Source organism: Mauremys reevesii, linkage group 13 (genome assembly GCF_016161935.1).
Source record: "Mauremys reevesii isolate NIE-2019 linkage group 13, ASM1616193v1, whole genome shotgun sequence".
In the NCBI taxonomy this organism is placed as follows: domain Eukaryota; kingdom Metazoa; phylum Chordata; order Testudines; family Geoemydidae; genus Mauremys; species Mauremys reevesii.
The window spans coordinates 25599028-25616122 of NC_052635.1; the positions used below are offsets into that span (position 1 = coordinate 25599028).

Sequence of the window (17095 nt, forward strand, 5' to 3'; positions counted from 1 at the left end):
TTGCGGGAGTGTTTCCTTGAATACGTTCCCTGCGCGTGCGCACAAGGGCGGTTGCTAGGCAAGGAGCGGCCCTTAGTTACCGCTCCGAGGTCGGCGGCGGGGCGCGGGAAGATGGTGGTGACTCCGCGGGTAAGGTCTGGGCGTTCACTCCTCCCTCCTTCCTGTGTGGGGCCCAGCGGGCTCCTCCGCTCTCGCGTCCCCCTCCTCCCCGGGGCGGCGGAGGGTAGGACTGTGAGGGGCACTCAGAGGAGGGGGCTGGGAGGCCCATGGAGACAGCAGCTCAAGGGGTAGCCCCAGCTGACCACCCCCATGCACGGTGCCACCCCGTCCCATAGAGCGAGCAGGTCACAGTTCAGCTCCCCCATCGCTCATGTAGCGTCAGCCTGCTGCCCCCGCCCGTGGAGACAGTGGGTCGGGGTAGCTCCCACCATTCACTGCGCTACCCTGCCCATGGAGACAGTAGGTGAAGGTGCACCACCCCCATGCTCTGTGCCCTTCCCCTCTACCCCCTAGGCCCATGCATCGTGCTACCCTCTAGTATGGAGATAGCTTTGTTATTTATATCGCAATAGCACTTAGGCGCCTCAGCCCAGAATCCGGACCCCATTGTGCTAGGCACTGTACAAATACAGAGCAAAAAGACAGTCCCTGTTGTCCCAAAGATTTAGCTCTATGTTTAGACCTGCGTTGAACTGGGTTAGGTGACTCAGTGGTAAAAATGCCTTTGCTGCAACAGGTAATAGTGCAATGGTGAGAAACTTGCCAGAAAATGCTAGTGTCAACATAGTCTAAGTTTAACCAGCTAACCATCTGATTCTCTGTGATTATGATTCAACCCTGGCTTCCAAGAGACTACTACAACTATGAGGGGCCAGAGGTAGCGGTTATTAATTTTATTTATAGAATTCCAACAGCGTGGTAGCTACTTTACAGCAAGTAGACAAGGTCCTTGTCCCAAATAGCTTTGCTCAAGGGTGTCATATTTGTTCTTTGAAAACCATAAAAGATTGCAGCTCTCATTTTAATGTTATTTTTTTGTGATTTTTTTTTTCAATACAAAATGTTAGCGAATCTAATAAAACTTTCTGATTACGTATATTGAGGAAACAAAATGAGAAAGCTTGGGTGCTTCTTGGGATGTTGTCTCCTTTTTATTGCTTAGGGATGTTTCTTCTTGTAGGTTTTAGTTTTATTTCATATTTCGGTCCGTATGTTGTTTAAAATTGCAGTAAAGGCTTTAAATAACAACAACAAAGAGATTTTAGGCCTAATTTCTCTAGTTCAGATGAGTTCCATTCCTGCACCAACACATTCCCTGCCAGCTAGCAACCTGCATGCATGTGTTCCTTATTCAGAGACTGGTCTGAAATGGTACCTTTTTTGCTCTTCCTTTCTGATTTTGCTTCTCTCCTTTCCTTTCATTCTTGAGGTCACTATGGAGACAGAGCTTCGGAACACCATAGTCTTCAATGCATCCAAAAAGGAGATTTTCACTGTCAACAGTGGTTACAAATCCTTACAGAAGAGGCTTCGTAGTAAATGGAAGATACAGAGGTGAGGGATTTTCTTCAGCTTTCATTTTCATGCTTATAGCACAAGAGTGAAACTGACATCAACAAGTAATTACATCTAAGCTAATTGGAGGTGGGACCATTTTAATGACTTTGGGGGGTAATTCATAATATAGAAATGTTTGGAAATGTTAATAGAAAATTAAAAGGATTATTTCCTTTGGTTCTGCCCAGTGACATTAGCTGTAGCTCTGCTGTTGCATGGTGTTGGAGGACTTTTTTATTTTGAACTTTCAGATACTGCGGCAATGGAGAGGACAGAGCTTAGCTGATAATGGTGAGGTTCCAAATGTGTGTGTACTAGTCTGCACTGCATGGAATATTTATTGATAGGCAAAAGCATCAAGATAATTTGAACCCTAGCTTTTGTACATCAAGTTTATGGTATTGGTCACCCACCTGCTGTAATCATAATTAAAATACAGAAAAATAAGAGTGGGGCTGATTGTCAGATGATGTAAATTGCCATAGCTCTAGTAAAGTCAACTGAGCTGCAACAATTTACATCAACTGTGGATCTGCCACAGTGTCTTTCTAGAATACTGATTTTCCTTCATCATCAGTTCAAATTTGTAGTTATTTATTTGGGATAATAAAATATCAAATTTAAAACCAGAGTAAACAGATGTAAAGTGACTGACTGAAATGACTTGCTTTGTGTTCCTCTGCCTAGTTCTTTATGTAAAGGCAGCCCAGGATTCAGTTGTGGACTGTATCTACAATTAAAATGTAATGTGTCTCTTTATTAACTTATTCATAGTTTAAAAGATGAGATCACATCCGAGAAGCTAGCTGGGGTAAAACTGTGGATTACAGCAGGGCCCAGAGAGAAGTTCACTGCAGCTGAGGTAAGAAATATTCATAAAGAAGAAAAAAAGCCAGTAATGGTTTGCAGATTAGTTATGTTTCCAGATTTGTCTAGGAACACAGAAGAAAGGTGACCCAAAACATTCTGTAATAGCACTGTAGTTTGGAAAGCCTATTTTACATACATTTAGATTTAATGCTTCTTGATCTTCTAGGGTCAAGTTGGTTGCAAGTAGCTGAAACCACTTATGCCTCATTTCCATACAGTTCTTTGGAGTTCTGTACTAAGGGTACGTCTATACTTACCGTCCGGGTCGGCGGCTAGCGTTCGACTTCTCGGAGTTCGATATATCGCGTCTAATCTAGACGCGATATATCAAACTCCGAACGTGCTCCCGTCGACTCCGGAACTCCACCACCATGAACGGCGGTGGCGGAGTCGACGGGGGAGCCGCGGACTTCGATCCCGCGGCGTCTGGACGGGTGAGTACTTCGAACTAAGGTAGTTCGAGTTCAGCTACGCTATTCGCGTAGCTGAACTTGCGTACCTTAGTTCGACCCCCCCCCTTAGTGTAGACCAGGCCTAAGAGCCTCTGATTGTGTTCTTGTGTTTTTTCCATCTTATTGTTTTAGTTTGAGGTTCTGAAGAAATATCTAGAAGAGGGTGGGGATATCCTGGTGATGCTGGGAGAAGGTGGTGAATCCCGATACGACACCAATATTAACTTCTTGTTAGAAGAGTATGGAATCATGGTCAATAATGGTAACTTGAACTTTTGTAGATGCAAACCATGTATGGTTCTTTTTAGAAATTAGGGTTTCAAAGCTACTTCCATTATAAGTCTTCTTTTTCCTCAAGTATTTATATCTATTAGGGGAGCAAAAAATACTCTGTGAGCTGAGTTATTCCATACTCATTCTTAACCCAGCAGTGAATTCTTTTGCAGCCTAGTAAAATTCCATCAGCTGTTCTTGCAATATCCAAATGTAAATAAGCAGTGTGTCCTCACCAAATAAGACATTTTTCAGATGTTTTAGTGTCAGTTGGATAGTGGGTTCACTTTTTATTGCACCGGAGTGGTATTGAGTTCATCATAGTTTTGGAAACCTCTAAGACACATAATAAAAGATTGAACTTGTTGAACCAGATTTTTTTGTTTTAAACCTAGCCTCTCTGTCTGCATTTGCAAATAATTGCAGGTTCAAGTGAAGCAGGTAGACACATGATTGTGCCTGCATTTTAAGTGATTAGTCTGCATATCTTCACCTGAATTTTGAAATAAGTGTTCCCACTGTCTTTTGATGCCTGAAGCTGCAGGTCCAAAAAGGGGCCATAGGGTAAGGCTGTTCCAAATTATGATGGGAACCAAATAATCCCCAGGGTTATAGCATTAGAAATAGGAATCGAACCCACATCGCCTTACTCTCAGTCTCATGTCCTAAGCACTAGACAAACTGCCTCCATAAAATACTTAAATTTCTTCTTTTTTCTTTAAGATGCTGTGGTGAGAAATGTATATTATAAGTACTTTCATCCTAAGGAAGCCTTGGTCTCCAATGGAGTTTTGAATAGGTAATTGTTTTGGGGATATAGACCTGTGAGTAACATTATTGCAAATCCATGTAACTTTAATCAGGTTTGTGTTTCCACCTCTTCTAGGGAAATCAGCAGAGCTGCAGGGAAAGCAGTGCCCGGGATAATAGATGAAGACAACAGTGGAAATGACTCACAGTAAGTGTATTTTCCTCACCAGCGTCTTCAAAGGAAAAATTTAGTACAGTCTCTGCTTCTTGCTTCTCTAGTTTCAAGCCTAAATGGGTGAATTCTTTAGCAATGCTTGCCAGCCAGTCTAAGGCTTTGGCTACACTTGCATTTCAAGCGCTGCGCAGCAGCGCGCTCCTGCAGCGCTTGAGCGCTAAGTGTAAGCAGCCCCAGCGCTGGGAGAAAACTCTCCCAGCGCTGTCCGTCCTCCTCCTCCCTGTGGGGCAGGGAGGACAGCGCTGGGGGGCTCCGCTGGGGCTGGGGGCTGACTACTGGCGCGCTGCCGCGCGCAAGCGCAGCCAGCTGCAGAGGAGGTTCACTTGCTGCTGCAGCGCAAAAAATTAAGTAGTAGCAAGCCCTAAGAGTAACAATGATGGGTTCTGAAGGGAGTCCCATCTATTCCTACTGTCCAGATCTGTGGTGATTAAATCAACCTTGTATGTGGATTTGAAAAGGCTTAAAGGACATAAGTACCTTAGTACCCTGCAGACTTGTAGAATTGAGTGGGTTAGGCATAGGCAAGAGGAGTTCAGTACAAGGGGGGTGGGGTGGAGGGAGGAAGGTGCTAGTCCAGAGAAACTCATACACTTGAAAAATTTGGTGGTTTTTCCCTCTTTCCTTCCCCTTGTAGTTCCTTTAGTTTGCTGTGGGGCAGAAGAATACTGAAGAACCATCAGCCTTTCCATAAAAACTGTAGCTAATTATGTTCTTTCTTATGGTTTATTTTGGGGCTGTACTGATTATGGTCCTCATCACAGGGAAGAATTTAAGTGTAGAAAGATTTAGTATAGTTATGTTCCGAAGTATTTATTTGTTTGAGAGCTAATTACCCCTACTTGTCTCTCATATCTAGGAATATCTGAAAGATAACCAAAAGGTTCCACTTAAACTTATTGAACATTCCAACCATAAAAAACTCTAGAAAGAGTCCCAGATCTTATTCTAGTCAGCAAGATTTCAAAAGTGTACTTTTGTGAGCCTGCACTGTCCCTGACACAAGTCAAGATTTATGCACTCAGACCATGACTTGTACATGTGCCAACTTATGCATATGAAAATCTGAGTCTCAGCTTGGTTAATATTGCTAATGCCTCTAACTACAAACAAACAATGCAGGATTGAACATCAGGAATATCATCGACAGATCTAAAGTTAACAAATCTAGTCTCTGAAATTTAGCAGGCACTAATAAAATGTTTGTATTTTCTTCAGGGCTCTCACTTTTGTGTATCCATTTGGTGCCACACTGAATGTGATGAAACCAGCAGTGGCTGTTCTGTCCACAGGATCTGTCTGCTTTCCACTCAACAGACCCATTTTGGCTTTTTACCATTATAAGGTACAAAACGCCATAAAATAAACTATCCATCCCCCAGTAAAGAAATGCAACGGTATGGTATGGCAGATCTACATATGCCTGTTTCTACTCCCAATGCACCTACAAACCCTTGAACCTGCTTGACAATTCTTGATTCTTTTTTGTGTTAAGCTCTATTGCACAGAGTTCAAGGAGGAAAAAAGTTTGATCACCAAAGATTATGTACTTTTAGATTTTGTTTTTTATTTCCAGTTTTACTCTCTTTCCACCATTGTAGTAACCATCTAGGAAGTGAGATTATCAGTTCAGCTGCATGTAGACAATTTTGAGTTAGGGACTCTTGGAAATTAAAAGATTTTGTATCCATGATCTTAGCCATTGGCTTTGGTTTGGTACTTTCTCCATAATAAGTACTAAATGATGCTTAAATTTTATGGTTAATATGTTACAATGAAATTTTATATTTGGTATCTTAGTGATGTAGGGACTCCTCCCCTAAATGTGTACAAAGTTACACATGCATGTTTATGGATAAAATAGACCCCATAAAGCATCAGAGGCGATAAAAATGCATGAAGTCCTATTATTAGAAGGTTGCCAGCCCATTTAAGACAGAGGAGACTGGGGCAGCACTTGCCAAATCACAGCCTGCCTACTTCCATGGCAATCAAAGATGGAACAGTTTTCTCACCCACCACTCCTACTTACATTTATGGAGCAAGTGTTTATACAGGTAGTCATTTTGAAATCACATGCACAGACATACATTTCTGTAATATGTTAATCATCAAGTCATATAAAGCCTTGATCCTCCTTGGATCAGAACCTTGCCAGTTCGAATTGCGTTTCAACAGTGCTGTTGTTTAGCTGGGTTCTAGCACTCTTTCCTTGGACAGGAATATTTTATCTGAGAACCATAATAACTTAACTGTGCTATGGACTAAACCGTAAAGTGCTTATCCCAACCCCCAGGTAGCCTGTTGCATCAGTTAATAACTGAACTGTAACAGGGTTGTCAGATGAAAAAAATTCTAGGCCATACAGGCCAAGGAAACTGGATCAGAAATGTGAATTTAAACACAGTTGCTGCTAGGAGGTTTGTCACAAAAGAGACAGGGCATAAGTGTGTAATGTATTTTTAAAAGCTCTTTAATTAAATTTAGTGAATGTTATCTTCCTTAAATTTCTGAATGTTTAAGTTTTCTTTGGTTTTGATATAGTGAGAAAATTAAATGAAAACTTGTCTGTGAGATGAGAACCTGATAATCTGAAGCCAGTCTTTTAAATTGATTTAGGCACACAATTGCATGTGCAAATCAGATAACTGTGCATGCCCGTCCATCTAATACATAATTGGTGTGTGTGATCTGATTTCACTGCACAAGTGAAAGGGCTTGTATATTTTGTGAGCACAATAGCATGCCTCGACTATATGGAAATCTGGCCCTTGATTCTCAACAAAATTACTAATGATCTTCTAAAGATTCTGCTTCTTTCCTCAAGGGAGGTAAGAAAATGTTGTTTCCATCAGAGTTCTCATCACGTACGCTCCCTGGCAATCTCCCTTTTGATATAAGAAAATAGCATGAAAGTCAAGGAAGTAGAACTGATCTTTAATTAGGCTTTCTTTTTTTCTATTTAGCTGGAGGAAATTATAGACAAAATGCTGGAAGATGAAGCTGAAGACAATGGTAGAATCTCTGTCAGGGCAGAGAAAAGGATTAGAAAGAAAATATATAATCTGTTTGAGAGAAGTGAGGTAGGGAAAAGAATAGCAATAAATAATAGAATAGTAGATAAACTTGATAGGGAAATCAGGAGGAAGAGGTGAATGAGGCATTTTGAGAACAAATAACAGAAATATCCAAAACACAGACCCGGTAGTAATGGGGGACTTTAATTACCATTGCCTCTGTTGGAAAAGTAATATAGCAAAATTCAAAATTTCCAATAAGTTCTTGGAATGAATTGGGGACAACTTTTTGTTTCAGTAGGTAGCGGAAGCAGCCAGGTGGACAGCCATTTTAGCCTTGATTCTGACACATAGGGAAGAAATGGCTGCAAATTTAAAAGTTGAAGGCAGTTTGGGTGAATGATTAATAAGTGATAGAGTTCATGTTTCTAAGGAAAGGAAGGAGTGAGAGCAGCAGAATAAGGACAATAGACTTCAAAAAGCAGATTTTAACAAACTCACAGGGGTAAGATCCCATGCGAAGAATATGTAAGGGAAAGACGAGTTCAGGTGAGCTGGCAGTTTCTCAAGGAAATATTTTTTAAAGATATAAGAACAAACTATCCAAATGTGAAGGAATGATATGAACAATAGTAAGAGGCCAGCATGGCTCCATCAGGAGCTCTTTAATGTCCTGAAAATCTAAAGGGAATCTTACACAAAGTGGAAAAATGGACAAATAGAGGACTACAGAAGAACAACACAAGCTTGTAGGGGCAAAATCAGAAAGGCTAAGGCACAAATGAGTTAAATCTAATAAGGGACATAACAGGCAATAAGAAGAGGTTTTTTAAATACATTAGGAGAAGACAAAGATGAAGGAAATTGTAGATCTCTGTAGCAGGGAAGGAGAGCACTTAAATGACAACATCAAGAAAGCTTCAGTGTTTAATGCCTATTTTGCTTCAGTTTTCACTGAAAAGGTAAATTGTGACCAGATACATAACACAATTAATATTAACAAGGAAGAAGGAGTATGCGCCAAAATAGGGGAAGAACAGGTTAAAGAATACAGTAGAACCCCTTTTATCTGAGCCTCTACTATCTGGCTCTCAGTATTAACCGAACCATTAGTGTGCACACACAGGAATATAGGAAACTGATACTTCAGCCCCAGGCAGCGAAGCTGACAGCGTGAGCCCACTGCTCGGAGCTGAAGCTCTTTGTCCATTCTCCGGATTATCTGAATTTTTGATTATCCGATCTGGCCCCATCCCAATTAGATTGGATAAATGGAGTTCCACTGTATTTAGGTAAGTTGGATGTATTCAAGTTGTCAGGGCTTGATTCTAGGGTTGTTAAGGAACCAGTTGAAGCAATTTTGGAACCATTAGGGACTGTCTTTGAGACCACATGAAGAACCAGTGAGGTCCCAGAGAACTGGAGACAGGCAAACATATTACCTATCTTTGAAAAGGGGAACAAAGAGGACCAGGAAATTATAGACCAATCAGCCTAACTTTGATACCTAGAAAGGTACTGGAACAAATTACTGTACAATCAGTTTGTAAGCACCTGGAGGATAATAGGGTTATAAGGAATAGTCCCTTGGATTTGTCAAAAACATATAATTCCAAACCAATCTTATTTCCTTCTTTGAGAAGGTTACTGGCCTAGTGGAAAGGGAGGAAGCAATAGACACGATATATCTTGATTTCATAATTAAATTAGGGAGATGGGGTCTAGATGAAATTGCTATAGGATGGGTGCGTAACTGGTTGAAAGACTGTATTCAAAGAGTAGTTATCAATAGTTTGCCGTCAAACTGGGAGGATGTATCTAGTGGAGTCCCACAAGGGTCAGTCCTGGGTCTGGTACTATTCAGTATGTTCATTAGTAACTTGGATTGTGGAATGGAGCATATGCTTATAAACTTTGAAGATGACCTCAAGCGGGGAGGGGTTGCAAGCACTTTGGAGGACAGGATTAGAATTCAAAATGACCTTGAAAATTGGAGAATTGGTCTGAATTCAATGAGATGAAATTCAATAAAGATAAGTGTAAAGTACTACACTCAGGAAGGAAAAATCAAATGCACAAGTACAAAATGGGGAATAACAGCAGTAGTACTGCTGAAAAGGATCTGGGGATATAGTGGATCACAAATTGAATGAGTCAACAATATGAAGCAGTTTCAAAAAAGGCTAATATCAATCTGAGGTGTATTAACAGAAGTGTCGTATGTAAGACATGGGAGGTAACTGTCCCGTGCTATTTGGCACTGATGAGGCATTAGCTGGAGTACTCTATCTAATTCTGAGCGCCACACTTCAAGAAAGATGTGGACAAAGTGGAGGGAGTCCAGAGAAGAGTAACCAAAATTATAAAAGGTTTAGAAAACCTGACCTATTTAAAAAGGTTAAAAAACCTGAGCATGTTTAGTTTTGAGAAAAGAAGACTAAGTGGGGACCTGATAAGTCTTCATATATGTTAAGGGCTGTTATAAAAAGGATGGTGATCAATTGTTTTCCATGTCCACTGAAGGTAGCACAAGAAGACATCTTCCTAATCCAGGGGTGGGCAAACTTTTTGGGCCGAGGGCCACATCTGGGTGGGGAAATTGTATGCAGGGCTGGGGCAGGGGGTTGTGGCGGGAGGGAGTGTTGGGTGTGTGTATGGGGTGCACTGTGCAGGAAGGGGCTCAGGGCAAGGGATTGGGGCAGAGGAGGGGTGTGGGGTGCATGAGGGGGCTCAGGGAAGGGGGTTTGGGTGCAGGAGGGGTGGGGAGTGCAGGAGGGTGCGGATTGCGGGAGGGGGATCAGGGCAGGGGTTGGGGTGCACACGGGTGGGGGGTGTACAAGGGGGCTCAGGGCAGGGAGTTGGGGTGCGAGGTGCAGGCAGGGGGCTTAGGGTAGGGAGTTGGGGGACAGGGTGCAGGTGGGGTTTGGGCTCCAGCTCAATGCTGCTTACCTAAAGTGGTTCCGGGGTGGCTGCGGCACGCAGCCAGGGCAGACTCCCTGCATGCCTGTTCTGGCCCCATGCCACTCCGCTCCAGGAAGCACGGTGGCCACTGGGGGGCGCACAGGGCTCCGTGTGCGCTGCCCTTGCCACGCCTCCAGGTACTTCCCCCGAAGCTCTCACTGGCCGCGGTTCCCTGTTCCTGGCCAATGGGAGCTGCAGGGAGCAGTGCCTGGAGGCAAGGGCAATGTATAGAGCCCTCTGCCCCCCCTCCTGGGGGCCGCAGGGAAGTGGTGCCGGCTGCTTCTGAGAGCGGCGCGGGGCCTGTGGTGTCACGGGGAGCAATCCTGCAGGCTGGATACAGCCTGTGGGCTGTAGTTTGCCCACCCCTGGCCTAATCTGTCGCAAGGGAGATTTAGGTTACATATTTGGAAAATCTTTCTAAATATAAAGATAGTTAAGCACTAGAATAGACTTTCAAGAGAGGCTGTAGAATCCTCCTCATTATAGATTTTAAAGAACAGGTTAGACCAACACCTGTCATGGAAGATTGTGACATTCCTGAGGGTACAATCTGAACTGTTGAACAGTTGTGTCCCCTCAGATCTCCAACCTGGCATGCCCTTTACACTGTTTTGCTGGTAGAGCAACCGCTCCTGCTCACGCACACAGCCTCTAACATGTAAAATCTGTTCCAGCTGAATTACATGAATGCTGTGGCCAGTCACTCATTAATTACATACAGGGTGATGCCAGCAACTTCTCAGTCCCAGATCTTCTCCCAGAAAGGTGCATCTTGTACTGTCCAGCTCTCTACTGGACTATGCAAACTTGTATAAAGTCTGTCATTTCATTAATGGAAAATGATATTCACAAACCTTGCTATCTCAAGTGAAGATTCTCAACACTTCAATCCAAACACACTGGTTTAGATAAAATAATAAAACAAGTTTAACAAGCACAGAAAATAGATTTTTAGTGATTACAAGTAATGAGGCATAAAAGTCAGAATTGGTTACAAATAAAATAAGATAAAATGCAGACTGGTATCTAATTTAGCAAACTAAATGGATTCAAAGCAAAGGTTTTTCTCACTCTGTGTTCTTCAGTCTTTCCTGGCTGGAAGCCTCCAGACCAGGACCCCTCCCACAGTTCAGTGTTTCTTCAGGTGCTGTTGCTGCTGTGAGCAGAGATGAGTGGAGTAGAAAGAGGTGATTTGGGAGCCTCTGTTTCTCATTCTTATACCCTTCTCCCTGCTTTGAGGATTACCTCCAGCTGGGGTTCAGGTTACAGTCAGTCTGTTTACACAGAAACCCCTCAGCTGTTCCATTGCCAATATGTAAAGTTCTCGCTCTTACCCTTCTTCCTACCAAAGAATGGCCTCTTAACCAGGTGATAGCCCATGATAGTCCATTTGATTATGCTGATACTTGGCCGGGGTGTCAGTATGTCTTTTGTCTCTGAAAAACTGGTTTGGGCCTGTTTTTCTAACTTTGGAACTTGGCACAGCAATATTATACAGTAGAATCTTACAGATTTACATACAGTGTTGCCACACATATTTTACCAGGACAATAATGTTCAGCAGATTGAGTTTTCAAGCGATACCTCACAAGGTATATTTTGTACAAAATGTATCATGGTTTTGTAAAAAGAATGTACATGGGGTATAGTCTGTCACAATGATCTAGCGTATTTGGTCCTGCACAAAGGGTTGGACTAGATGACCTCTCAAAGTTCCTTCCAGCCCTACATTTCTATGATTCTATGAAACAGTAATAGCTGAGGATGTGTTCGGGCAGTGGTTCTCAGTCGGTCCACCGCTTGTTCAGGGCAAGCCCCTGGCGGGCTGGGCTGGTTTCTTTACCTGCCGCGTCCGCAGGTTCGGACGATCGCGGTTCCCACTGGCTGCAGTTTGCTGCTCCAGGCCAATGGGGGGTGCGGAAAGTAGCGCAGCCAGTGGGAGCCGCGATGATGCAGCAGGTAAACAAATTGGCCCGGCCCACCAGGAGCTTTCCCTGAACAAGCAGTGGACCGGCTTTGAGAATCACTGTTAGGGGATAAAAGTCACTTGCTTTAGATTGTTTCCTTTCCTGGGGTCATTTACTAAGTAGAAGCTAAATAGAAAGTACAAGCATTCCCTTCATACTCAGAAATTTACCATTATGTTTATCCTTTGTGCAATACAAATAAACTGGAACCCTGTTTGAAGCAAGTTCTTTACGACAACAGTTTTTATGGTTACATTATTTGCTATGAATTTTAATCTTGGTGCCCACAAGAAATATTACTGGTTGTTGTGCTGTCTTGAAAACTCACTATTTGTGGGGGGGGACCATCTACATAATTCTTTATATGACATTTTAAATTCAGCTAATTAAAATATACTTGTCTGCATTTTTTGTAACTCTACTTATAAAGAGCTATGCCTTTGCTTTGTTAGCTAGCCTGGGGCTTTGAAAGCTATGTTGACTTGCATGCATGCCTCACTTTTGCAGGTACTGACTCTGAATTACTCAAGAAAGGTGCGCATGAGATTAGCTATGTATTAATCTCAGTTAAGATCTTATTCTTTCTTGCTCTATTGATGAGTAGGTTTTTTTTTAAGGAGACAAAAACTACAATAAAATACATACAATTTGCTTATTGTTGATGTAATATTTGCTGCTCTACTTTGTGGAATGCCCATGAAATAGCTCTCTAATCCCACAAATACAGAGCACTACTTCTAAGGTAATGTTAATAAAATAATAAACCTGCTAAAATAATGCATTTATTTTATACTAATGCTATACAGTCAAGAGATTGTCCTCTTACAAGTTGTCATACCTACTTCTTGTTCCTAAGTTCCCATTTCCCTCTAATTAAAATAATGTAATAGTTTAGAGTGTAGTATGAATCCCCTGAATATTTGTGATCTGACTTTGTTATATGTTAACTTTGTTGACAGAACCAAGGTGGAAAGATGGCAGTGTTGGGATCTTGCCACATGTTCAGTGACCAATATTTGGATAAAGAAGAAAACAGCAAGATCATGGTAGACTTTTAAAATATATTTTAAAATTATCATTAGTCTTTTCATAGCATTCACAAGCACACCCAAATCCTTGTAGTTTGTTCCCAGAGCACAGATACTAGCATCGCTATGAAGTAGTTGGGGGATGGAGAACCAGACTTGGCATTGAAATAGTGAGGAAGATTTTCAAAGGCACTGATAGCAGTTGAGCTCCTAATTGTGTATGTTGCAAAGCGGAACTCTGGAAAGCTTTTGCTGCTTCTGCTCTCTCGACCATGATTATGTTTGTGTGTGTGTGTGTGTGTTTAAAATATGCAGTAGGGTTTTTTGGTCATTAAATAGTTGAAATTTGTCACAGCTAGAAATGTGGCAACACAATTATTAATAATAATTTGCACTTACAGCTCCTTTTGTTTAAACATCACAAAGTGCTTCACAAAGGTTGGTATGTATTACCATCCTTGTCTTTTTTTATTATTTTTTTTTTAAAGGAAGCATCATGTTAAGTGACATAGGGATTCACAGAACAATTAAATAACATGCCATTGTTTATGCAAAGATTCAGGGGTAGATCTTGGAAGAGAATTTTGGTATTACAATCATTCCCTTGTTCTAGCCACTAGATAACACTGTTCTACTTGATCCAGATTATTAGGCAGTTTGTGTCAACATGTTCTTTCAGTTTCTGTATGTGTTTCTTTGTAACATGACTTCTTTTGTAGGCTCATTTGTAACTGCATCTTGAGCTTCGTGCACCTCTCTATGCATTATCCTTTTAAAACAAATATAATGAAAGGAGTATTTTGATTGGTTGGCTGATGGACTGTCATGATTTGCATTGCTACACAAATACACGTTAAAAACATAAGGCCACATTAACCTCTCTAAATTAATGCAACTCAATTGAAGTCGGTGAAGTTGTCCCCATAGTCCTTGCCCAAGTACGGTAGCTGGCAATCTCTACTATTCAAGTATTCCTTATTTAAAAGTAAAATTCAGCAATCATTTATCCATTATTGCATTTTTCAAGAGCACTTATGAACTTCAGACAGCCCACATCTTTCAGGCGGATGAACTGAATTGGTTTTCATCCTCTTGCCTTGCAATTCACCTGCATCCAGTATAAAGTGCACTCTTTGTTATGTTTTGTTGCTTTGGTAAGTAATACAAATACTCTTAATATTACTGGTTTTCTCCCCCCGATATTCTTTATTGTTTTATCCGGCTCTTTCACATTTATGCCATCTCGTCCATCGGGTGGATTTGACAAGGAGTTTTTAAATGTTTTAGCATTACAGTAAATTATTTGACACTCCAAAAACTTAAGCGCATGTGTGGTTCCACAGGATGTGCTTTTCCAGTGGCTCACAACCACGGACATCCATTTAAATCAGATTGATGCAGAGGACCCTGAGGTAAGAGACATTCATCATGTGATAGCTAATAATCTTTTAATCCACTAGGACCAGAATTACAGAAGTACCTGCCTAGCACCCCATAGTTCAAGGCTGTATCCATGTTCTTATTACGGATCCCTTAGGATGGGGTAGTAAATAGGCGGACCGCAGGCCAAATCCCTAACACCAGATGCTTTTGAGTGGACCCCTAAATCTTTTCATTTACATATTTTTATTTTATTATTTTCTCTGGAGGCTGGACCATGATTATACCTTGACCAAGAAATTTGGACATTGACAAAAAATAATTGACTACCCCAGCCTTAAGAGTTTTGTTTAATTTTCAGGCTTAAAAATTCTCTTCAGACAGAAACTTGGCAAGTCAGATCTCTCTCTAGCAGGTTAATTTGTTGCACTTAAAAATATATATATATAATAAATGAAAATCAAATGAGTAATAACCTGTCAATTGCCACTGAATGAAGATAACAAGAAGACATTAAAATACAGTTACAGTCTTACTTAAACCCCCATAATCTGGAGTCTCACAGATCAAGATTCAGGCCTCATTATCTATGCTCTTTGAGACATCAGCATGGATAGTAACCCTGATGTTTTGGTCAAGCTTTTACCTAGATATTTGAGTTTGGATCCTGGACTTGAATGTTCAAGATTTTAGAGATATATGTAACAACAAACACTATTTTAATGTAGCTTCTAATGTGTCTTTTGTTGTTGGTATTGCATCCAAATGTTATAGTGAATGAACTTCAAGGTCTCAAAAACTGAAACTGTTGAGGGCAATTTTGGAGATATCCCTGGCATTTTTGCCACATGTAGATTAGGATTCTCTGCAGTTATAGTTATTCATCATAAAATGTCAGTCATGGAGGTGTTGGCATCCTATTTGCCACTGGTTACCATTCCTTTTTTGCCAGATTTTTAGTTTAATTTAAACTTTTATTGTGGAGACCACTTTTCAAGTCTGATACTTTTGCATTTCTGCCCTGAGCCCTCACACTTCAGGGGCAAACATGTAGCAAATAGAACATTTCTGTAGCTGAGTGGGGACCACCCAACTTGTCAATTTTGGGACAACTTTAGAAAAATGTTGCATATGAATATATTTTCTTTTACTTGAAAATACCTTACACACACAGGGAAGGGGGGATTGCTCTATAAATAACGCACACAAGTTAGTCTGAACTTCAATTTGACAAGCTTGCAATACCTTAATTAGCAGCAGAATTGGCACACTTGGCACTCCTACTAGTTCCTGAAGCACAAGAGTGTGGAACAGCGGTCTTTGTCCATTGACTTCAGAGCACTATGGTGGGAGCTGCCTTCAGCTCCTCTTAAGTGAAAGACAAGGAAATTCAAATGTAGCATCCCTTCTGCAACTGATGCAGTAATACATGGACAGGACATGTGAGATCACAGTTCATATGTCTTGGGCATACAAAGATTCATGTCTGCCTTGGTGTAAGACACCCATTACTGTAAAATAAAATGTACACATTGGTTTGAAAATATTTGTTGCTGATAATGTAGTTCAGTTGATTTCAACATCTATATTTTAATGCAGGGATGGGGAACCTTTTTTCTACCGGGGACCACTGACCCAAGGAAAAATCAGTTGTGGGCCACACACAGCTCTGCGGAGGGTGGGGAGGAAGGTGGCTTGGGGCTTCCCCTAGGTTCAGGGGTGGGTCCAGAAATGAGGGGTTCAGGGAGGGGGATCCGGGCTGGGGCTGAGGTGTTCGGAGTGCGGGAGCAAGCACAGGGCTTGGGCAGGGGGTTAGGGTGCAGGAGGGGGTGAGGGGTGTGGGCTTTGGCCGGGCGCCGCTTAACTCAGGCGGGTCCCATTCAACTGTGCAGCAGGGCTAAGGCAGGCTCCTCCCCCACTCTGGCCCCATGCCACTCCCAGAAGTGGCCACGGTGTGGCCAGGTGGCTATGCAGTTCCCATTGGCTGTGGTTCCTGACCAGTGGGAGCTGCAGGGGCGGCACCTGCGGGTGGGGGTAGGTACATGCGGACTCAGAGCTTCTCTGATCGCCCGTGTGCCTAGCCAGGGCCACAAGGACAGCCAACTGACTGGCTTGGCACCCTAGCTTCCACCTGCAGCGGGGCAAGCCGGTGCTCATGTTTACTTTCTTTTCACATAAAACTAAATAATTCTCTGTGACATTCCCAAATGAAATATAGCGGCCTGCATTGTGAAGAGTCTTGGGAGGGAAAAGGTGTAAACTGAAGTTATCTCATGTAAAAAACATGATTTATTTTTTTAAGTGAAGTACAAGGTAGGAGGAGCTTATTTCATGTAGTTCCCCTTACTCATAGCAGTGTCATTGTGTTCAGATTTCAGACTATACAATGCTTCCAGATATAGCCACACTGTCTGAGCGACTACGAGTGTGTCTACAAGAGGGAGACGAGAACCCACGAGATTTCACAACGCTCTTTGATATGTCAATTTATCAGTTGGATACAACCTCCCTCCCTAAAGTTATCAAGTTAGTACCTATGAAGTGTTTGTGTGTTTGGTCTTATTCTGCATTTCCTCTTGGTGTGTTTTTAAGCATACGTATACTGAAG

General features: G+C 41.9%; 1 protein-coding gene and 1 long non-coding RNA gene across 4 annotated transcripts in view; one reads left to right on the forward strand and one right to left on the reverse strand.

The window, feature by feature from the left end:
• IFT52 (intraflagellar transport 52) overlaps positions 1-17095 on the forward strand; it is a 24504-nt gene continuing 7409 nt past the window's right edge. Inside the window, exons 1-11 of one of the 3 annotated variants that reach the window (XM_039497850.1) lie at positions 1-129; positions 1430-1554; positions 2332-2419; positions 3012-3141; positions 3876-3951; positions 4039-4110; positions 5353-5479; positions 7101-7217; positions 13039-13125; positions 14451-14519; positions 16859-17013. In XM_039497850.1, coding sequence (XP_039353784.1) covers positions 112-129; positions 1430-1554; positions 2332-2419; positions 3012-3141; positions 3876-3951; positions 4039-4110; positions 5353-5479; positions 7101-7217; positions 13039-13125; positions 14451-14519; positions 16859-17013 — 1064 coding nt within the window. In that variant the 5' untranslated portion in view covers positions 1-111. Of the gene's footprint in view, positions 130-1428; positions 1555-1808; positions 1849-2331; positions 2420-3011; positions 3142-3875; positions 3952-4038; positions 4111-5352; positions 5480-7100; positions 7218-13038; positions 13126-14450; positions 14520-16858; positions 17014-17095 lie in introns of those variants that run through there. The other 2 variants (XM_039497853.1, XM_039497852.1) reach the window with 2 other exon arrangements.
• The window catches only part of LOC120380295, a 16617-nt gene continuing 13039 nt past the window's right edge, over positions 13518-17095 (reverse strand). The window contains exons 2-3 of the long non-coding RNA XR_005587697.1: positions 15733-15855; positions 13518-13876 (exon numbers count right to left, since the gene is read on the reverse strand). This is a non-coding gene — a long non-coding RNA (uncharacterized LOC120380295). The remainder of the gene's footprint in view (positions 13877-15732; positions 15856-17095) is intronic.